Below are 23,138 nucleotides of genomic sequence, written 5' to 3'. Positions count from 1 at the left end.
AACAGAACCAAGGGCTGGGGCTTAGAAATTACTGCAGACTTCCCAAGAAAAGGCCCTGCGTGCACCACCAGCAATTTCTGTGTAAACTTGGACTAGGGAAAGGGCTGACCCAGCAGACCTCAACAAATGGGGACTGTGGACTCAGGGCTCCACATGGTTGGGGAACTGCAAGCTGCCACTAACAGTCCCCATGTGGATCCCGGGACAGAAAAAAAGTTGGGATTTTCCAAACACCTGGAAATTACAAACTGAGAAGCCAAGTAGAGTGGGAAGCTCAATGTGAAGAGAGTGGAGATCTGAACCAGGAGGAACTTACCCATGGCCCTCAGAGACAATGAGAAATATATTGAACTCAAAAGCGTTCCCTCGTACCGTACCTGTGTTTCTCATTGTCCCCAAATGCCAAACATGTGTCTCGTTGGGGGCTGTTCCACATGGGCAGAGCCAGAAGTCAGAAAATGGTGCTGGAACTCAGGCCTACCAGGTTGCCATGCATCTCCATCTCCTAATGGTACAGAAGACGCGAGAATCATGGCTTCCTCACTTCTGCTTTCTGAACTTCACACATCTTTTTTATTTATTTATTTATTTTTGTTTGCGTTGGGTCTTCGTTGCTGCACGCGGACTTTCTCTAGTTGCGGCGAGTGGGGGCTACTCTTCCTTGCGGCGCGCGGGCTTCTCATTGCAGTGGCTTCTCTTGTTGCAGAGCACGGGCTCTAGGTGCGTGGGTTTCAGTAGGTGTGACACACAGGGTCAGTAGTTGTGGCTCATGGGCTCTAGAGCGCAGGCTCAGTAGTTGTGGCACACGGGCTTAGTTGCTCCACGGCATGTGGGTTCTTCCTGGACCAGGGCTTGAACCCGTGTTCCCTGCATTGGCAGGCGGATTCTTAACCACTGCACCACCAGGGAAGCCCTGGACCTCACGCATCTTTTTCTTCCCTACACTTTAACTCAGAACCACTAACAAAAGGACTCTGGGATATATCGCTTCCCACCTTGCCCAAGCTGACAACAAAATTCAGTAGAACCATCTGGATAGTAGCTTTCAACTTCACACCAACAAGTCGCTCTTCTTAACTCAATGTTTCATGTGCAATTTCCACCCAAGATCATGGACAATGAAGAGAGGCCAAATTAATAAACATAATCAGATAAGACAGAAGGTCTTCCAAGACCTTCCACAATTACTAATTTCTGTGAGGAACACAGATATGGTATCCACTAGCAACAAACATGGAAGACACACCTTTCAGTAATATAAACTAAGGGGAGCATAAATACTGAATCAGAAAATTCCAGTATCGTTCAGGAACCAGAAAAGACATTTCAACGACACAGGTCTCACATCATGATCACATATTAGGAACATAAAGCAAAGTAAGAATCAAAAATATTTTCATCTAGGGGCTTCCCTGGTGGCATAGTGCTTAAGAATTCTCTTGCCAATGCAGGGGACACAGGCTCGAGCCCTGGTCAGGGAAGATCCTACATGCCGTGGAGCAACTAAGCCTGTGTACCACAACTACTGAGCCTGCACTCTAGAGCCCATGAGCCACAACTACTGAAGCCCGTGCACCTAGAGCCTGTGCTGCGCAATAAGAGAAGCCACCGCAACGAGAAGCCCGCGCGCTGCAACGAAGAGTAGCCCCCACTTGCCGCAACTAGAGAAAGCCTGCGCGCAGCAATGAAGACCCAACACAGCCAAAAATATATAAAATAAATAAGTTCATTAAAAAAATGTTTTTTTCGTCTAAACTCATACCATGTTGCACATGAAAAAAACCACAAACCAAAAAGACTTTCACTCTGGGTTCAAAAGACACTGTAATGGAATTGAGACAAGTATTATATGACTGTATAACTATTTAAAGTCCAAGATAACAAAACATAAGTAGTAAAGATGATGGGAACATAGAGGCATGGTTATTATCTTAAGTGTTCAGATCAGTTAACATGAGCTAGAAATTAATACACTGGGATTCCTATTCAGGATGAGGCACTTAAAAGGAAAAATCATATTTATTTCCATTAAAAAAATTTCTCTCTACTCTGAGTTTTCAAGTATAAAATAAGTGAAGTGCTGAAGGTTTCCCCACATTCTTTCCGTTCATAATGTTTCTCTCCTGTGACTGCTCCATTTATAAGATTTTAAGGGAGAATGAAGGCTTTCCCATAGTTTTTATATTCAGAATTTTTCGCCAGTGTGTGTCTTCATGTGTCTTTGCAGGGATATGAGACACCTATAGGCTTTTTCACACTGCTGACATTCATATGGCTTCCCTTCACTGTGGGTTAGCATGTGTCCTTGCAGGGATCTGGGATACCTGAAGGCTTTCCCACACTGCTGACACTGATAGGGCTTCTCTTCACTGTGTGTTTTCATATGTTCTCGAAGGGATGAGGAAGTAATGAATGCTTTCCCACATTCTGTACATTCATAAGGTTTTACTCCACTGTGTGTTTTCACATGTTTTCTAAAGTATTTGGGACAACTGTAAGATTTCCCACATTCCTTACACACGTAAGGTTTCTCTCCAGTGTGGATCCTCACATGTCCTTGCAGGGATTTGAGATAGGGGAAGGCTTTGCCGCACTGCTTGCATTCATAGGGTTTTTCTCCACTGTGTGTTCTCATGTGTTCTCGAAGGTAAGTGCACCAACTGAAAGCTTTGCCACACTGCTTACATTCATAGGGTTTCTCTCCAGTGTGCATTCTCACATGTTCTCGGAAGTGTGAGATGCGAGTGAAAGCCTTCCCACATTCTTTACATTCATAGGGTTTCTCTCCAGTGTGAGTTCTCACATGCCGTGCAAGTTGGCAATAATAACTGAAGGATTTCCCACATACTTCACACATGTGGATTTTCTGTCCATAGTGACCTCTCTCATGTTCCTGAAAAGATGAGGGACAAGTGAGAGCTTTTCCAGACTTCTTACACTCTAAAGACTGTTTACTATTGTCACTCTTCACGCATCTCTTAGATGCTCTCCCAGCATCCTGATGTTTTTCGGGTTTCTCTACAATGTCTGTTTCCCTGGGAGGGCTTAGGCACGAGATACAGCTGCAGGCTTGCCCACATTCTTCACATGGATAATGTTTGTGTCCAGGGTGAGATCTTTGCTGATTCTTCTGGAAATAATGATCCCTGAAGGCTTTTCCACACTTAATGCATTGATGGGGCTGAATTCCAGTCCGGTAACTCTTATGCACAGTAAGATCTATAATCTGGTTCTGGGTTTCTAGACATTGATGACCTTCTTTACCTTCACAGAGACTCTCCACCAAATTATTTCTGTTCAAAATAGGAAGCACAGTATTACGGATTAATGATTATAAGTGATTTATTAATTAGTGATTTGTTGATGGTTATTCATTATTATTTTGACTACACATTTGCCATTTTCAATGAATGGGCATGTTTTCAGCCACTCTCTGCATTGTGACAAAGTGCAACAAGTTTAATGCTCCGGCTGACGGCTCAAGCAGAGCCGTAACTTTCAGTGTTTTTTACATACGAGGTTTCCTGACCAGTGTTTCCTACTGAATTAAGTTTTAGGTGCTCCGTATCTACATCACATTTATAAAAGTAGTTTTGTAAGAATTCTGTGAATAGACAATTGTTTAGCTAAGTTTACACTTTTTCTTTAATTTCAAGTGAGTCTAATACTCTGCCGAGATTCCCCTTCCCCTTGTGGGAGTGCCACTCACCTCAAATGCCTCTCCTGAGTTAGATGCTGATCTTGCATGTTATGAAATGCCCAGTTTTCTCCCAAAAAAGACCTGGAATCATTTCTTGTGACTCTTACTACTTTCTCTTCACTGCATAGTCCAGTCTCCAAAATATCCCAATGAGCACTTGATCTACTCGTTTTAACTTGAGAGCAAGAACCTGCAATAATTGGTAACATAATTAAATCCATGGGAAAGAAATGGTGGGATAAAGGAAAGAAAAGAGACCACATGTAGATTTCTTTCCATAGACTAATTCAAAAATGTAAAATAATTTTATAAAGGAAGGAAGAAGATGTGTGATATTGTGATTTATCAGAAATATATGTGTGTGTGTGTGTGTGTGTATATATATATATATATTTGGTCATTCAGATGACCAACATATATTTCTCAGATAAATCGGGTCCTTATCCACAGTTTCCTGCTCGGGGATCCTAAAACCCTTGGAATTTCCTGAGCAGTAAAAGCAATGGAATAATATGTGGTCTCTTGTGCTCATTTCCAGAAAACGCTTCAGGATCAGAAAGGTGAAATAGGTGTCTTGTTATTCATAAAAAGCCCTTTCCATCCCAATTGGGTTTATATTAATGAAAGAAATTGTTGGAAAGAACTGAAGTATGCGGGCTGGTTGCCAATGGAGACACCATGTGATTAAAGGGTTGAAACTTTCAGTCCCACCCACACCCCCAGACACCCCAACACCTCTGGGGATGGGGGAGGGGCTAGAGATCAAATCCACTGCCAATGGCCAATGATTTCATCAACCATGCCTATGTAATGAAGGCATGAAAAAAAAGTTCAGAGAGCTTCTGGGTTGATGAACACGTGGAGATGTGGGGAGACTGGCACCTGGAGAGGCACAGAAACTCCTTTTCAAAATCTTACCCTATGCATCTCTTACATCTGGTTGTTCCTGAATTATATCCTTTTAAAATGAACCTGTGATCTAGTAAGTAGTATGTTTCTCTGAGTTCTGTAAGCTACACTAATAAACTAGTTGAACCCAAGGAGAGGGTCATGGGAACCTCTGATTTATAGCCAGTTGGTCAGGAGGACAGGTAAAAGCCTGGACTTGAGATTGGCATCTGAAGTGGGGGAATATGGAGTAAGTCTTGAAGGACTGAACCCTTAAGCTGTGGAATCTGTGGCTATCACTGGGTAGACGGTGTCAGGATTGAGTTGAATTCTATGATGTGCTGCTGGTCCAATAATTGTTTGTTGGTGTGAGGTGCCTTAACACACGTGCACGCGCGCACACACACACATTGGAATTGGGTCCAAACCAAAATTAACACACACACAAAGAAAAACTCTGAGGACCTCAGCTATTTGGAACTTTAGCCATCATAGGGAAAATGAGTCACAATGGCAGACTGTTCACTAAGAAATACTTCAGAAGAGATACTTCACAGAAGCAAAGTAGGCAGGAACCGGGCAAAATGCACACTCCCAAATGCTCCCTTCGTAAGAGGAGCTACAAAAAGACTTCCCAAGTGGGCAAAGATGGATGAAAAGTCCAACAGGGAAGCCAGGTTAATGACAAACAAACATCACTTTCTCAAAGACCGAGTCATGTTTCTAACAGTTATGTCCAAATATCTCTCCCTGATCCAGAACCTGCTCCTCCCGAGAGGTGTGCCCTCCTGGTGATCGCAGGCACAGAGGCCCTAGAGGAAGCCTATCTCCACTGACCCAGCTGCCACTGGGAGATCGGATGGTGCCTGGCTGCTGTTCTGCTCGTGGAGAAAAGCTCCTCATGGGGAGGATGGAGGACAACAAGCCCTCCAGGAGATAGGCCGATTCTCTGGTCCTCATGTCATTGAGGATGGGTGAGTTTGGGTTTAACTGCAGCAAGATTATCAGGTCAAATGTGTACTGATCACAGTGTAACTTTCACAGGGTGAAAACCATAACGCCGCTCTCACTGCCCCAAAGTGACACTGGAGACCACGCTCACATTTATACAGTTAGGGAGCCTCAGGATTCTGATCAAGAGTAATAAAAATCAATTCAATATAGAAATATTTATGGTCATGGAAAAGCTATTTGACTCTAGGTAGGTTCTATAAAGGTGGGGACCACGTCTGCCTGTTTTTCAACATATTCCTATTCCTTGGTTCCAGTAAGAAAGAACATTGTAAGAAATATTTCTTCCCTAAAGACTAAGTGCAGGGAGGAAGCCATCCTCACCCACAGAGGCCAGGTTCCTGAAGGTCTCCAGCATCACGTCTCTGTAGAGCTTCCTCTGAGGCGGGTCCAGCAAAGCCCACTCCTCTGCGGTGAAGTTCACAGCCACGTCCTCAAAGACCACCGAGCCCTGAAACAGCCACAGGTTCCATGTCAGCAAGGCTCCCTTTTCACCCCCGTGTGTGGGAGGATGGGGAGGCCAACAGTCAGGAACCGGACTCAATTCCTAGGACTCCTGAGCTTACACTCTTGTGGAAAATGAACACACACAAGCCAGTCAAATGCATTTTACTCAGTGATGGTAAGTGCTGGAAACTGAAGCAACGTGTAACAGCAATACCTGATAAACACTCATGCACACATAATGAAAAAAAACGGTTTTTACTGAGATAGAGCAGACTGTGAGGTATGACACATATTGAAAATGAAATCATCATTCAGATGACATGGAAATGGACACTTGGCCTGCTCATAAGTTATTTCCTTGAACCTCCTAGAACCAGAGCAGACTGTCAGGAGGTCTTGAACACTGATTTTCCAGGGATGCTGAATCTGAACAACTCTCGCCTGGACTGAACAGCATGTAAAAGCCTGGGCCAGTCCCGTCATATCCGACAGAGGTAGAGATACGAACCCCCTGCCAGGATGAGGTGGACACCGAGGGCACAGACGCAGGCCAGGGCCCAGGGCCTGGGACACCTGTGGGGTAAAAGGAGGCCTGGTTCCGGAGGAATCTGTCAAGCCAGCAAGGCCTCTCAGATAAATAAGCAAGAAATCAAGAATAATGCCCCACGAAGAAGAGTCACAGAAGGATCTGATGGCATTAGAGCCAAAGATGACTTTAACACAGAGAAAAATCACCGAGTTAATGTTTTTAGGACAATATGGTATGACTCTACACCCTTGAAATATAAAGCAAACTATCTTTATCAATTAGAATTTTAATTAAAAATATATTCCGAAAATTGAAATGATAAAATATTCCAACTACATCAGCTACAAAGAAGGCAAGGCTACCTCACCCGGGGCTGCAACTGGGGTTTGCTAATCACACACCTGAAAATATGAGACATTAGTCATCAGGGAAATGCAATGAAAACTACAAGCAGATACCTCTTCCTACCCACTAGGAAGGCTATAAGACAGACAAGCAGATGCTGGCGAGGATGTGGGAAAGTTGGAACCTTACACACTGCTGGTGGGAAGGTAAAATGAAGCCACTTTGGAAGACAGTCCAGCAGATCCTCAAAATGATAAACACAGTGTCACCATATAACACAGCAATTCCACCCTAGGTATCTATCTACCCAAGAGAGGCGAAAGCAAACACCAACACAAAAACTAATACACAGGGACTTCCCTGGTGGTCCAGTGGTTAAGAATACGCCTTCCAATGCAGGGGACGCAGGCTCGATCCCTGGTCGGGGAACTAAGATCCCACACACCGTGGGGCAACTAAGTCCGTGCGCTGCAACGAAGAAGAGCCCACGTGCTGCAACTAAGACCTGATGCAGCCAAATAAATAAATAAATATTTTAAAAACCCCAAAAACTAATACACAGATGTTTACAGCAGCATGATTCATGACAGCCAAAAAATGGAAACAACTCAAAAGGTCATCAACTGATTTGGATAAGCAAACACAGTAATCTCAAAACGGAATATTATTTGCAACAAGAGGAATGAAGTACTAATCCACGGCACAAAATCAATGAACTTTAAAAACATTAACAGGATTCACAAAAGCCCACAGGCAGTATCATATCATTTATGTGAAATGTACAGAATGAACAAATCTATAGAGACAGAAATTAGATTAATAACCTGCCTAGACCAAGGGCGGGCGGAGGCTTGGAATGAGTGGTGACTGCCAGCAGGTACAAGTTCTTCTGGGTGATAAAAATATCTAAAATTAGAATATGAGGATGGTTGCACAATCCAGTAAACATTCTAACACTTTTGAATTTTACAGTTTAAACCAGGAAACCTCACGGTTCATAAATTATACCTCAATTAAAACTGTTTAAAAAATAGATTCAGACTAGCTAAAAACATGTTCTTCTTAATCTAATGGCAGTTTTACTCAAACGCACCAGAACTTCGGCAAATAAAAGAATATGAATTGCCTAAGGAACAAAATTACAAACGTTTCAGAGATCCAGCAGGTTGAGGAGATATCACAAACCAATTGTCAAGGATGCAACACGTGCCCAGAGATGGAACTTGACGCATGATGTTCTATTTCTACAGGAGACGAAAATTCAGTCTGGTTTTCTTTCAAGACTACAGGCTGAAAACGGTGATTCCCCAAACTGCCTTAACAGAGATTTCCTGGAGAGAAGTAACGTCGCACACTCCACCATGTGTGAGCTGAAAGCAGAGTGGGCCAGTCACGTTCAACTTGGAACCGCCGTCACCTACAGACTGTTTCCACCCACCAAGGAGAGCTCCTGGAGAAGAGTCCTCCCAATACCCTGCACCATCCATAAGCCTGATCATCCTTGTTGAAACTCCTAAAACGGCCCCATCAAGAAAGAAAAAACACAAAAAATAACCACTTTCAAAAGCCCAGAATGAAGAGCTGGCAGATAACACGGCTCGGCAAGAAGCAGCTCCTGAGGATGGGCTGAGTGGATGTGAAGCCTTTAAACATGACTGGCCCTAAAGGTGATGAATGATGCTCAGTCTTGGAGATGAGGAAAGACTGTCTTTTCAAAAAGGAACCGGGCTCAAAATCTTTCATAGTCTTTCCTAGTATGGAGGGAGGTTCCCATAAAGCACAATTTTTGATACCTTTCTTGAGGGGGAAATGTTGCAAGCTGACAGTTCATAAAAGATGTAGTTCTAGTACACTATTTCCACGCACCTGCCTTAACAACAAGTGAACAGGTCACTCTTCAGTATACTTTATGGAGCCTGTTGAGCTTTGAAAATGGACAAATATGGGAAATAATAAATAATTAGTATTAAGTTAAATGATCTTACTCTAGTAAACGTGATTTTTTTTAAGGCGTATGAAGTGCTTTTCAAACTCTTATCCCAATGGAGCAAAATACCGATGAACAATTATTCCCCCACAGGATCCATAATAATGGAATCTCATCTTTAGTTAAGTCTTCATCTCGTCTATCTCCTTATCACCGAAGCATAAATTTCTTGAGAGCAACTAATGTACCAGTCTTGGGACTTTATACATTACCCTCTTCTAATTCCTTCCTACTGTTCAACGGGGAACTGCTCCTCTCTAGTAAATAGATATCTGTGTACACCGTTGGGCTGCTATGGGTCAAGAAGTGCTTCATCATGAGAGCTTTCAGGGTGTATGGAATGGGGGAATATAAAAAACAAATCTGCCCAATGCATTTGAGCAGAAGTGCTGGTTCCCATTTAAAGCCTGTCTCTCTGCTGCATATACCAGGATGGGAGCAAAAGATGCCTTAATATGTCACGTGGCACGTGTCACGTGCTGGAGACAATGGCACATGCTTAGGGCCTGTTTATCTTCTGTTCTGTGTTTTTAGTATTGGATGACTGAGGTCTTCTGAATGGTTTATCATAAAACCACTTTTCAACTCTTGTTTCTGCTCAGAGAGTCTTTTCAAATATCCAAATATATTTCTCACCCTCATCTCTTGGTAATAATAGACATAGAAATCTCTCTAATGCTGACCTGCAGTACATGCTTGAGTTTTAAAATCATTAATAGAGAAAACTAATGGCGTCGTTTTACCAGGAAAAAAATACATGCAGGCCTTGGCAACACTGTGGGTTTAATTCCAGAGCACCACAATAAAGGAAATATTGCAATAAAGTGAATTACACAAATTTTTTGGCTTCCCTGTACAGGTAAAAGTCACATAGTCTTTTAAGTGTTCAATAGACTTATATCTAAAAAACCTTGTACATACATTAAAAAACACTATTGCTAAAAAATGCTGACCATCAGTGAGCAAACACTCTGAAAATGGCACCCACAGACTTGCTCAGATGCAGGGTTGCACAACACTTTCAATTTGCAAACAACGCAGTATCTCCTAAGTGCAACAAAAACTGAAATGCAAGGGACTTCACTGGTGGTCCAGTGGTAAAGAATCCGGCTTCCAATGCAGGGGACGCGGGTTGGATCCCTGGTGGGGGAACTAAGATCCCACATGCCGCAGGGCAAATAAGCCTGCGCGCCACAAGGAAGAGCCCACGCGCTGCAACGAAGATCCGTGTACCACAACTAAGACCCGACGCAGCCAAATAATAATAAAACAAACAAAAAATGACAATCAACAGACACCAACACCAAAATCACACATGGAATTATCTGACAAGGATTTTAAAGCCACTGAAAAATACTTAAGGGAGTAATTACAAACACACCTGAAACAAATAAAAAATTGAAAGTCTCAGCAAAGAAAGAAAAGATATAAAGAAGAAACAAATGGATATTTTAGAACTGAAAAATATAACAACTGAACTAAAAAACTGGATGGTTTCAATACAGAATGAATAAGACAGAGGAAAGAATCAGTCAACTTGAAGGTAGAACATCAGAATTTACCCAATCTGAACAACAGAGAGAAAACAGACCAAAAAAAAAGTGAAAGAGCCTTAGTGACCTGTGGGACAAACACAAAAGATAAAACATTAGTATCACTGGAGTCCCAGAAAGAGTTGAAAAAAGTATGCAATAGAAAATTACTAGAAGAGGGACTTCCCTGGTGGTGCAGTGGATAGGACTCCGTGCTCCCAATGCAGGGGGCCCGGGTTCAATCCCTGGTCAGGGAACTAGATCCCACATGCATGCTGCAAGTAAGAGTTTGCATGCCACAACTAAGGAGCCTGCCTGCTGCAACTAAGACCCAGTGCAACCAAATAAATATTTAAAAAATTACTAGAAGAATTATAGAAATGAAGAACAGATAAGTGGTTGTCAGAAGTTAGGGGTGAGGGGGAGAACGAAGTGGGGTTTGTGTGACTATAAAGGGATAGCAGGAACTATCTTTATAGTGATAGAATAGTGCTGTATCTTGATTGTGGTGATGGCTATACACATGTACACATGATAAAACTGTACACACACATACACATACATATAAAATTGGTGAAATCTATAAAAACCAAACAACCCTACACTTTCAAGTAATGGAACAAAAAAGTCTTACATGCTTGCACACTGAGTCACAGGGCAGAACACTGTATCAAGGAGGAAACGAAAGGGAAGAGCAGTCAAGTGTGAGCCACTCAGATCAGCAGCGTGCTGCCCACGGTGCACAAGGAAACCCCAAGTCAGAAGGTCAAAGCCATCCAAGCTGGATGGGTACCCGCAGGGCAGGGGGAAGGACTGAGCTCCACCTCAGTGTAGAAATGCCCCCTCCTCTGGGCCTCAATTCTCACCCAGGAGGAAACGTTCAAGTTGAAGTTCTGACCCAGAGAAACTCTCTAATTCATCGACCCTCTGAACAGCAGTTGAGCCCAAGGAGCCTTCCCCACATCTGACCTTCACAGACTCACTCAGGGTGCACACATCACACTCAATCCACCAACTCACTGAATGAGGCCAAAAGCAAAGGTCAAGAGACAGCCGAGGGCAGCACAACCTCAGAGGACAAACCGTCCCCAGCACTTCTGGAGCTGGATGCCCTGCCCCATGCTCGTGCCATCAACAGCTCCTTCTGTGGTGGTTCTACGGTCTGGAGGCCACCTGCAATGGGGGGGGGGGGTGGGGAGGAGGCGGGGCGGGGCAAGACCCCAGGGCACCTTCCTTCACCTCCCTCACAGGCTCAGCTTGTCCCCGCCCCAGATGATGCACCTGCTTCAAGCACCGTGGGTCATTTACAGGACACAAAGACCCCTGTCTCAGTGTGTAAATGAGAACCTGCAGGATCACTGCTTCCTCCTGTGTTCATGGATAACGTAGGAGAGGGAAATTCTAGGGCACTTTTATGGTTTGAGCAACTGGTTACTGCTCATCCCTTTCAGAAGACAGGCATCAGTTCACTAATAACCTCATGATGACAAGCTGTAACTCGTCTAATCAGAAGTAAGCAAGTCTCAATAGCCCTGGTCACATTGCACAGAATTTCCATTCATCTCTGTTGTCCAGGTAGTAACAGTTAGTGGACCAGATTCAGACAGTGTCAGAACTCTGCACCCTGCATGGAAGAGTCATTACAATTTCTCTGAATCTTTTAAATCCATCTCTCCACCCATTTCACATGAAGGGGTGGGACTGCCTGCATTTCCTGAAATTCTAATGGAAGAGAAAACATTTTCTTTACTGAGACACTTCTCCCCAGAGGCATCTCTGGTTAAGGCCCAAAGGCCCAGAATAATACAAGTCAGCAGGAAAGGGCAAAGACCTGAGATGCTTACTATCCTCACTAAGGAGAAGAAACCAGGCAGAAAGAATGCAGAATTTTACACTTGCTGAAACCGGAAGCTGGATTAGGGGAAGCTATTAGTGCCGAGCTGGACCCAGAGGAGGCAGCTCACAGGTGTCAGGGGACAATGCTGAACCCTCCCTGAGCCCTGTGCTCCTGGAAACTTCGATGGAAGCTGAAAGGACCCCCCACCCTTTGGTCTTCTGGAAAACGGCAGGCTGCAAGAAACCGCCCCTGTGCCCCACCTGACTCAGATAAGACTCACACGGAGGCCCCTTGTTTACCCAGGACAAGGCCAGACACAGTCCCCCGAAAGCCCCATCTCCACCTCATCAGTGATTAGCGGAACTGTTCCCCCCACTGACCAAGCAGAACAAATGCTTGTTGGCCAAACTTTGGTTCAGCTCCTCTCCTTCCCCCTGACCTGGCCTCACCGCAGCCAGCCGACAGACCCCTAAGGACAGGCTGGCCTCAGGGATCTGCTATCTGAGCATCACACCTGGTCCCTACTGGTGTTGTTTACTCCTCTGTATAAGAGAAAAACTCTCTTTGCCCAACTCTTGAGACACTTGCAGATCTTAGGTTCACATGTCTCCCTTCCTGCAGAGCCCCCTGTGCCTGGTGCAACAGACCCTTCTCCCCCTGCAGGAACTCATTTGAATAAAGGTCTCTTGTTGGAAAGTTTGTAATTTTTTTAATGCCACAGGGTTGACCTAGTGTTCTCAACGGCCCATGTGAAAATTTAAAAAGAGAAAACGCACTAAAAAGAAGTGTGGGTGGGTGCAGAAGGAAGCGCCTCACCCAGTACCACTTGACATCAATTACAGGAAGAAATGTCAATTACAGTCCCCAACAGAAAAATTGAAAACACAAAAGAATCAACAATTACGGGCCTCAACAGAAAAAGATGTACATACATTGCATCTTCTCAAGAAACTGGCTACCCCAGCAACTAGCCAATGAGAAACCAGCATCAACCTGAATTCTCCATGTCTCCACGGACTTTACATCAATACAACCCCTCCCAACTCCCTCCTTTTTCTCCAATAAATAAGTCTGTTGGACTTGCCTATGGCTTTTGCTATACCTTGTCTGTCCCGAATTGCAATTTTTTTCTGTTCCCAAATAAATCCATTTTTCCTAGTAAATAACTTATTTTTAAGCTCAACATCCATTTTTTACCTAAACTTTACTCAGGCTTCTCTTCCCAAATGCCCCTGACTCTGGGTCACTCCCCGCTACACCTCCCAAACTGAGCATCACTGAGCTGCAGAGCAAATCCCCTCTCACCTGGGCCGAGGACGCCCTGACCACAGGACCTCTGGTTCTGTCAATCCGCCTTCCTCTCACCCTCCTCTCACAGAAGAGAAAAGCCCTTTGCTGTGTGGTTGGAGACGCTGGCACATCCCTGAGATCCGAGCTTCGGCCCTATCGCAACATTAATTGCAAAACACTCTCCCTGACCAACCCTGGACTTGACATTATCTGTCAGGTCCAGGGCGGGACCCCAGCGCCTGACCGCCCGCTCCAGGGGCTCGCCCCGTCCTCGCTCAAACACCCACCGGGACAGGGACTGGGTCGGAACTCACGGGATCCCACGTTGCGGTCGAGGGCAGACACCCGAGTTGGGATCCGAGACCCCACTCGAGGACTGGACAGGACCCTGGGACCGCACGACGCGGTCGAGGGTGGAAACTAGGGTCCGGACCGGGGTCACGGAGTCCTATCCTGCTGCAGCTTCCGGCCAATTCGAACCAGCCCCAGACGGTCTCGGCGCCAGCCCCACGCACTCACCATTTCAGCCCCTCTCCGCGCATTCAGGTCGTCCTCCCCGCGGCCCTGCAGCTCAACAGCTCCGGCAGGTTAGAGCGACAGCGACGGGACACCTGAGGCCCCCTGAAGTAGTTGCGACAGAACACCAGGTCGGCTAAGAGCGACGTCACCACGTACACCAATGCGCCCGCCCCCTTCTCTGATTGGATGAGGCTCCAAGACTTCGCACCTTAATTGGACGGGTCTCTGGGCACACCCCCTTTTTGGGCCCTGATTGACAACGGGTGCAGGCCTGGATTCTGAGAGAAGGGCGGGCTGTAGGCCACGTGACGGAGCAGGGCGGAAGTGCGGGTGGGTGGCTTCAGCCGTTTACTGCCTGGCTTTCTATGGGGCGCCAGACCTGGCTGCCCTGGTGGACTCTAAGCCGAATATACTCCTGGTCAGACAGATACAGCATCAGCCCACAGCTTGCAGTCCCCTTCTCCTGAACAGAAAAGTGCCACTCAGTTCCCCTCAGTGCCCCCTGTCCAGGGCTGCCCCCCTAAGTCCGGGAGCCAGGACAGCAGGGGACAGGTGTGAAGGGAAAATCAAAATGGAGTCAGTATTGCTAAGAGAGCGCTCTAAAATGGAGCCAGGAGGCCACTGAGGAAGTGGAACTTATGCAGGTCTCAGCCCAGATGGAATCTGAACTTTTGACCACTTACTGCCTTAACGCAGGCATCCAGAACATCTGCCCAATGACCCAGAAAGTCAAGATACTTATTGGACCCTTCCCCTAAATAACTCGTGACAGCCTATTCCTTAAGGACAAATATTTCATTCCCTGTGTCAGTCTATCATAACTCATGCCAGGCAACTTTAACCACCCTGTGGCTTTTCCTTTAATAAGTCTGTTACTCTTTCTCCTCCCTACAACACTTTCAGTGTTACGCTGTTGATGAAAAATTAATGAATAGTCGATCTAAAAGAGAAAATAGAAAATTTTGTTTAAGCCTATGTGAGGATTATAACCCAGGAGACAGTCTCTCATAAAACTCAGAGGGCTGTTCCACTTACTAGAAGGCTAAGGCCATCATATACATTTTTGAGACAAAGGAGCATATATCAAAATGACACAATGACATCTCACATAAGGTTCACCAAAAATACATAGTCTAGATCTGCAGCAGATCAGCATGACCCCTGACAGGATTAGGAAAGGTATGTTATCTTGGAGTTACATTGCTGGTGGCAGAACGAGGAAAAAAATTTGATCTTTCCGGTGGAGCAGACATTCCTACCTTTGAGAAGGTCTGGTTAATGTATAATGCAGATGCACAATGCACATTAGGGAGGGCCCAATAAGGGCAGAGAGTAATGTTATGCTTAAATTTTCTTTCTTATGCCTCAAAACCATAAATTGTATTCCATCAACTCAAACCTGGGTCCCCCAAGTTGCAATTCCTAAGACCCCAAATAAAGCTCAATACTGATTACTGTTCCACATGAGAAAGGAGGGCCTGCGGACCTCCTGAGTCAGGGGTTGGCCTCGGGGCAAGGTCACTGTGAATCTGTTCCCAGAGTACAAAGACACTCTGTGATGCTCCCTGCATGTATTCAGGGGCCAGCCCCACTTTGACATTTTATCTTTGACACGAGGAGATCCGGCCCTCCTGCCCACACATTTGGGCTTGACCAAGTTCTCTGTGTCCTGTTTCTTAACCCACATCGTCAGCCTTCTCCCTGGACGGGGTGTCGCCCCCATGTCTGAGCAACACTGAGGTTCCGAACAAGCCCCTGGTCAGCTTCTCCAGACAACAGGTGACCGAGGGAGCCCTGTCCAGTCCAGCCACGCTGGCCCCGCACTCCGCGCACCGCTCTCACTCGCCCAACTTCCCTCCCGCTCGCCCTCCTCACACAGAAAAGCCCTTTGCTGTGCAGTTGGAGACGCTGGCACATCTCTGAGATCCGAGCCTCGGCGCTATCGCAACAGTATTTGCAATACAGTCTCCTTGACAAGTCCAGGCTTGACTTTATCTGTCAGGTCCAGGGCGGGTCCCCCACGCCCCAGCGCCTAACGGCCCGCGTCGAGAGTAGTCCTGTCCTCCCTCCGACCCCCACGGGGCCAAAGATTCGGTCCGGACGCCCCGGACCCCGAGCAGTGACGGAGCAACACGGCAGGTCCTCAGCCCGCGGCCAAGGGGGAGACTCGGGTCGGGACTCCGGGGTGGGTGGGACACGGGGAGACCCTGGCCCGTCCGTCGCTTTCGGCAAGTTCCGTACCGTTCGAACCAGCCTTTTCCCTGTTAGGGCCCTGAGCGGTGCACTCACCATCTCTGCCTCTTTCCGGGTTCTCCGAAGCGTCCTCGGGGCGACCCTCCGACCTGGGCAGGTGAGACCGACGGGGACGCGACACCTGAAGCCGCGCAGGACAAGTTCGCACAAGCGCAGAAAAACTTCCGCGGGCTGGGAACGCGCGCGCCGCCCGCCCTCTCCGGGGCCCGGGCTCTGATTGGACAGTAATCCTTGCCCCGCCCCTGCCCTGATGGACAGTCCTCCTAGTCCCCCTCTATCCTGATTGCTGTTTGTCCGGACCCCAGTCGCCGCTGATTGGACAGTTCAACCAGACCTCGCCCCTGCCTCCGAATGACAGGCCACAGGGACACGCGTGGCTGATCCGCCCGCCTGGGAATTGGGCTCCGTGCAGAACGAGCTCTGGGCGCGGCACACCCCTGTGGCATCTGGTCGGTGGCTCCCCTGTGTCCTCCTCCTGCACCTGGAAGTCCAGACTCAGTTTCCCCGGGGATCGCTCCATATCCGGAATGAGGATGAGAAAATACGGGTCATAGGGCCTTGTTGATGGAAATAAAAAATAAACGATCTATAATAGGAACAGAAAAGTCTTTTGAGCCAAACTGAAGACTAGAGCCCTTAAGACGGCCTCTCAGATAACTCAGAGGACCTGCTCAGGAGAAGCATGGTTTTTAGCACCGTTTTCTATCTTGTCAGAACTCTTAACAGCAAACAAGGCAGGGAAACATTCCTTCAAGTTTCCAAAAACGAACAGATCAGGGACTTCCCCGGTGGTCCACTGGTTAACACTTCGTGCTCCCAGTGCAGGGGGCGTGGGTTCAACCCTTGGTCAGGGAACTAGATCCCACACGCTGCAACTAAAGACCCCGCATGCCACAACGAAGATCTCGCGTGCTGCAACTAAGACCCGGTGCGGCCAAATAAGTAAATATTTTTTTAAAAAACGGCAAAAAACAAACAGATCAGCACATAGGCTGCAGCAAGAGGCAACGCGTAGCTATGGCCTTGGCACCTGGGAAGGGAGTCATCATCGAAGGAGGACCAGCATTGGTGTCCCAGGAAGGGAGACATCTAGTCTTTATTTTTAACACGGACATCTTTTGTTCTGGTCAATGCGCCCTTTAATAATTAAAGCAGGGCTTCCCTGGTGGCGCAGTGGTTAGGAATCTGCCTGCCAATGCAGGGGACACGGGTTAGAGCACTGGTCTGGGAGGATCCCACATGCCGCGGAGCAACTAAGCCCGTGAGCCACAACTACTGAGCCTGCGCGTCTGGAGCCTGTGCTCCGCAACGGGAGAGGCCGCGACAGTGAGAGGCCCGCGCTCCGCGATGAAGAGTGGCCCCCGCTCGCCGCAACTGGAGAAAGCCCTCGCACAGAAACGAAGACCCAACACAGCCAAAAATAAATAAATAAATTAATTAATTAAAAAACAACAACAACAAATAATTAAAGCAGACAATGTGTTTGATAGGCCACAAACAGGCCATTTTAGTTAGCATAAGATTCGAGTTAAATCATGTATAAGCCCGAATAACTTCCCCATACCTCAATAGGTGAAAATTTCTTTCATCAGCTTGGTCATCTACAGTGTCAAGGCGTGGCCCAGGGCAAGGTCATTGTGGAAACATGCCCTTTAAGAACAAAGACTCAAAGACACCACCATGTGCTACGCAGGGTCAGGCTTGGTCCATGTGTGACCTTTAACAGCAGGAGGCTCTGCCCTTAGTCCAAGCTCCCACCTTTGGGGCTTGAGGTCAGCTACCCAAGGCCCAGGGAGCTTTACCCCATGGGAAGTCAGACCCTGAGGTCCCAGTCTCCCTGCAGAACTGGTCTCAGCACAGCCACTGAGATGTCACAGTTCTCAGGTGTGCATTTTATACTGCAGGGAAATTTATGTCAGATCAGCTTTTAGTCAGTCTCTGTGAATTTTGAAATGTAAAAGTTATATTTCCTTTTTCACACTGTATAGTGATGGTTGGACAGCTGTGCAATGTACAAAAAGCCACTGAGTTTTACACTTAAAAGTGTGAACGTTATGGTATGTGAACTGTACACTCGTTTAAAAACAAATTATAAGGCCATTATAGCCATGATAACCCTACCTCTTGGTCACCACTAAAATACTTTCTGTCTGGGAATTCCCTGGCAGTCCAGTGGTTAGGACTCTGCAGTTTCACTGCTGAGGGCCTGGGTTCAATCCCTGGTGGGGGAACTAAGATCCCACAAGCTGCGAGGCATGGCCAAAAAAATTCTTAAAAAAAAATTTTTTTTTCTGTGTTTGGATTTACCTAGTCTGGACATTGTATATACCTAAATGAAATCATCCAATATTGGTCTTTTGTGTCTGGCTTTTTTCCTCAGCATATTTTCAAGGTTTCATTCATGTTGCAGCATGTGTCAGAGCTTTCCTTACTTTTTATGACTATTATTCTCATCCTATGTACAGGTTACACTTTGTTTATCCATTCAGCCACTGATGGACATTCGGGACATTTCCATCAGCCACTGATGGACATTCAGGACATTTCCACCTTTTGGCTATTGTGAATAGTGCTGCAACCAGCATTCACGTACACGTATTTGAGCATCTGTTTCAGTATAGGCAGGAGTGGAAATGTTGGCTCACAGGGTTAATTTCATGTTTAACTTTTTGAGGAACCACCAAGCTCTTACCCACAGTGCCTGCACCATTTTACATTCCCACCAGCAGTGTACAGGGTTCTAATTTCTCCATATCCTTGACAACATTTCTTTTTTTTTTCCTTTAGAATTATTTTATTAAATCATAAATGTACAACAGCTTCTTAACTCTACAGACGCACTTGAATTTTTTTAAAGGAAAAATGTTATGTCTTATTACACCATGATCCTGCCTAATAGCTTTTCAAAACTTTGAGAAAAATCTTAAAAAAGGTTTTACATGTCACCTGAAACTTACAAATTTAACATTATCAAACAAGGAATGCTTCTACACTTACAAAGACCGCTAGAAAGAAACAATAATTAAAAAGCTAAGAAACTGTCTCAAAGGCACATTTTTTTTTTTTTTACAATCCTTCCTCCACAGTAATGTTATTAAATAATCCAATCCATTCACAAAATGGCTCTCTGCATCTGCTCTGGTGTCTTCTGCCATATTACTGCATACTTATGCATGACTGAGATAAGAGTTTCCTTAACATCGTTATTTCAATCACCTGAAGCTGTTCTGTTACCTCTGGGCTCTCATCCTCTTGTATTTATACAGTGAAGCCCACGGTAAATAGGAAGAAGATCAATATCGGCTTCTCCCTCCATAACCCCCATTTCCTTCACTGCTTCCTGGACCATAGTTTCTTCCACCATATGGTCCCCCCATGTTCCTGCTACCACCAAAGTTTCCACTCTTCATTGGACCGTAGTTAGAAGGTTGCTGGTTATAATTTCCAAAATCATTGCCATTTCCACTTCCACAATTTCTTCCTCCATAGATACCACACCCACCCCAGGAGCTCCCACCCTGGTTGCCAGATCCAGAACCTCTACCACCATACTCTCCTCCTCCTCCTCCATAACCTGGGCCACCTCCAAAATTGCCACCTCCAGGTCTTCCTCCATACCCAGGATACCCATCCCTAAATCCAGGACCACTTCCATATCCATCAGGTCCTCCTCTTAAGTTACTTCCTGGTCCAAAATTGCCACCAGCACCGCGAGAATCTCCAAAACCAAAGTGGCCTCCACTTCCACTTCTAGGACTTTGGACTTCCTGCATTTCTTGTCTAGACAAAGCCTTTCTTACTTCTGCATTGCGACCATTGATGGTATGGTATTTCTGCAACACAGTCTTTTTTTTTTTTTTTTGAGGTTTTCAAATGTACTTTATTTCTTCAATCACGCCATATTTTAATGCTTTTACTTGGCATCAATTATGAGTTGATTTTGAAACAATTCAGTATTAAACCAGCTGGGATGATCATTGTTCTCTCCATTCCTTTGGGGTGACTCTGCCAACAGGGGACAGGTTCCATTCTATTCCAATTTGTGTTGCTGTATATGCCCATACAGCAACACAGAAAGTGGCTCCACTAGCTAATACAGCATTACCATATTTGTCATGGAAATTAGGTGCCCGCTTCTGGTGGCTCTGCCTTGCCATTGTTTGCGGAATGCTTCGAACTCGGAGATGACTTAGTGCGTTTTTGGCCAAGGGAAACATCGTGAAGCTGAAGACAGAACGGCGGCAACTGCAGTTGCTGACTTCTTTGCAACACAGTCTTACCCACAGGATCATACTTATCAAAAGTAACAAACCCAAAGCCTCTTTTCTTTCCAGACTGCCTATCAGTAATTATCTCAATGGTATCAATTTGTCCATATGCCTCCAAGTAATCTCTAAGATGATGTTCCTCAGTATCTTCTTTAATTCCACCTACAAACAGCTTCTTCACAGTGACATGAGCCTCTGGCTTTCCAGATTCCCCTCTTGCAAACAGCACGTTTTGGCTCAACCGCTCTCCCATCAGTTGAATGAGGTCTGGCAGTCATGGCAGCATCAGTCTCAGCCATGGACGAAAAAGTTACAAAACCAAATCCTCTTGATCTTTTGCTTGCAGGATCCCTCATTACCACACAATCTGTAAGTTTTCCCCATTGTTCGCAGTAGTTCTTCAAACTTTCTTCTGTAGTTTCAAAGCTCAGGCCACCAATAAAGTTTACGGATTTGTTCCTTTTCTCTCTCCATCGCGGACTCAGTCGCTTCAGCCCAATTTCCCGCGCCCGAGCGAGATGAGAGAGATCTCCGCGGACGAACACGAACCGGACTCGTCCCGGCGCTGTAGTCAGAACTGCCGCTGCTCTAGGAGCACCTCCACTCTCTGGACCCGGCGCTACTGCTACTGTCACTAGAGCCGCCGCCGCTGCTTTTCTCCTTGACAACACTTCTGGCCATGATTCTAGCCATCCTAGCAGGTGCAAAGTGGTTATCTCATGTGGTTTTGACGTGCATTTCCCTGATGATTAGCGATGTGGAGAAAATTTTCATCTGTTTATTGGCCATTTGTATATCACTCTTGGACAAAAGTCTATTCAACTTCTTTCCCATTTTTTAACTGGGTTGTTTGCATTTTTATTATTGATATGCATGGCTGTTTAATGTGTTCTGGATAATAAAACCTTATCACATATATGATTCCCAATATGTTCTCCCATTCTGTGGAGTGTCTTTTAACTCTCTTGATAGTGTCCTTGGATGCACAAAAGATTTTACTTTTGATAAGGTCCAGTTTATCTATTTGTTTCTTGTGTTGCTAGTGACTGTATTCCTGTCTTACTTGTTGTTTGGCCTGAGGCGTTCAGCACTGGAGTTTGCAGGCAGTTGGATACAGCCAGGTGTTGGTGCTAAGATGAGGACCTCCGGGAGGCCTCACTCCGATTAATATTGCCTGGGGTCTGAGGTTCTCTGTTAGTCCAGCGGTTTGGACTCGGAGCTCCCACCACAGGAGCTCGGGCCCGACCTCCGGCCTGGGGACCAAGGTCCCCGCAAACTGCGTGGTGTGGCAAAAAGAAAAAAAGAAAAAAGAAAAAAAAAGGGAGCGGTACAATAACAAAAAATAAAATTAGAAAGATAAAAAATATATTAGGAGAAATAAAAATATAATTGAAACAACCAGTCACTGGGGGTTCCTCCCATCCCCTTAGGTGTCTGTGGTCCCCCACTGGTGCCTGGTAGGTGCCCTAGTTGTGCGGAGACGCGAATTCCGCGTCCTCCTAGTCCACCATCTTCCCTATGTGAAGTTTTAAGTGATAATTGTTTTATGCTAGATCTATTTAGAATAGCTTACCAATTTTGAGGGGGTAATTTACACCCTTAGAGTTTGCTACGTTAAATTGAATGATGGGCATTCATTGAATGTCTATGTCATTTCTGAGTAAGATAAAATACTGAAACATTAGTTATTCAATACTAAACAAGTCTAAGTTTACCTACTTTTGCCTTATTATAGAAAACAAAAGATATTTGGATCTATTAGTAAGATACTTTTTACTGCATTGGAAAAGAAATATTGGTATAACAAACAGTTCACGATTGCTTACTTCTTAGTTTCACTATAAATTAAGGTTTCTAAAACTACTAAGATTAATAAGGAAGACATCCTTGTATGCAAAAAAATTAAAAGAGGGACTTCCCTGGTGGCGCAGTGGTTGAGAATCCGCCTGCCAGTGCCGGGGACATGGGTTTGAGCCCTGGTCCGGGAAGATCCCACATAACGTGAAGCAACTAAGCCCGTGCGCCACAACTACTGAAGCCTGCGCGCCTAGAGCCAGTGGTCTGCAACAAGAGAAGCCACCGCAATGAGAAGCCCGTGCACCACAACAAAGAGCAGCCCATGCTCGCCGCAACTAGAGTAAGCCCACGCACAGCAACGAAGACCCAACGCAGCCAATAAATAAATAAACAAATTTATAAAATAAAAAAAAAAGAAAATTAAAAGAAAAATGTATAAGGAATGGAAATGCATTTTGTTAAGGGAAAACGAAGTGACTTTGTCCTAAAGCCAGTTATTTCTAAATGGGAAAGAAAACAAAGGACAAGTAAAATGGACATAGAAAGTTGTAAAAGTTTTGTGAAAAAAAGGAATCTTTAGAAAGGATTATTTTGTGTCGTCAGGACTGGCTAAAATTGGAATAAATTTAGGTGAACAAGTTTTAATATGACAAGTTAGTGCAAAAGTAAAAATTGGTTTTTCTGTTAAAAGAACGAATATTTTTTCTAGTGGTCTGCTCGTGATAATAAGAGATT

At 45.5% G+C, this 23,138-nt stretch overlaps 3 protein-coding genes and 1 pseudogene across 3 annotated transcripts in view; all 4 read right to left on the bottom strand.

Moving 5' to 3' along the window:
• Positions 1-2,000: 2,000 nt before the first annotated feature.
• On the bottom strand, positions 2,001-16,526 carry LOC132363199 (zinc finger protein 77-like). The gene is given in 5 exon segments (XM_059918778.1): positions 2,001-2,191; positions 2,193-3,293; positions 3,710-3,890; positions 5,924-6,050; positions 16,375-16,526. Coding segments are annotated over 5 exon segments (1,455 nt in total). The 5' UTR covers positions 16,378-16,526; the 3' UTR covers positions 2,001-2,148.
• A 1,288-nt stretch (positions 16,527-17,814) lies between these two features.
• Positions 17,815-21,168, bottom strand: LOC132363203 (heterogeneous nuclear ribonucleoproteins A2/B1-like; annotated as a pseudogene).
• On the bottom strand, positions 20,175-20,629 carry LOC132363202 (cytochrome c oxidase subunit 7B, mitochondrial). Its single transcript, XM_059918780.1, has one exon. The coding sequence runs from the start codon at positions 20,553-20,555 to the stop codon at positions 20,313-20,315; it is 243 nt and encodes an 80-aa protein (XP_059774763.1). The 5' UTR covers positions 20,556-20,629; the 3' UTR covers positions 20,175-20,312.
• A 91-nt stretch (positions 21,169-21,259) lies between the features above and the next one.
• LOC132363198 (zinc finger protein 77-like) overlaps positions 21,260-23,138 on the bottom strand; it is a 41,271-nt gene continuing 39,392 nt past the window's right edge. Inside the window, exon 5 of the transcript XR_009502568.1 lies at positions 21,260-21,882. The gene's annotated coding sequence lies outside the window, so the exon portion shown is untranslated. The remainder of the gene's footprint in view (positions 21,883-23,138) is intronic.

Source organism: Balaenoptera ricei, chromosome 3 (genome assembly GCF_028023285.1).
Source record: "Balaenoptera ricei isolate mBalRic1 chromosome 3, mBalRic1.hap2, whole genome shotgun sequence".
In the NCBI taxonomy this organism is placed as follows: Eukaryota; Metazoa; Chordata; class Mammalia; order Artiodactyla; family Balaenopteridae; genus Balaenoptera; species Balaenoptera ricei.
Note: the sequence above shows the minus strand (reverse complement) of the source record. Positions and strands in the feature narration are given on the sequence as shown.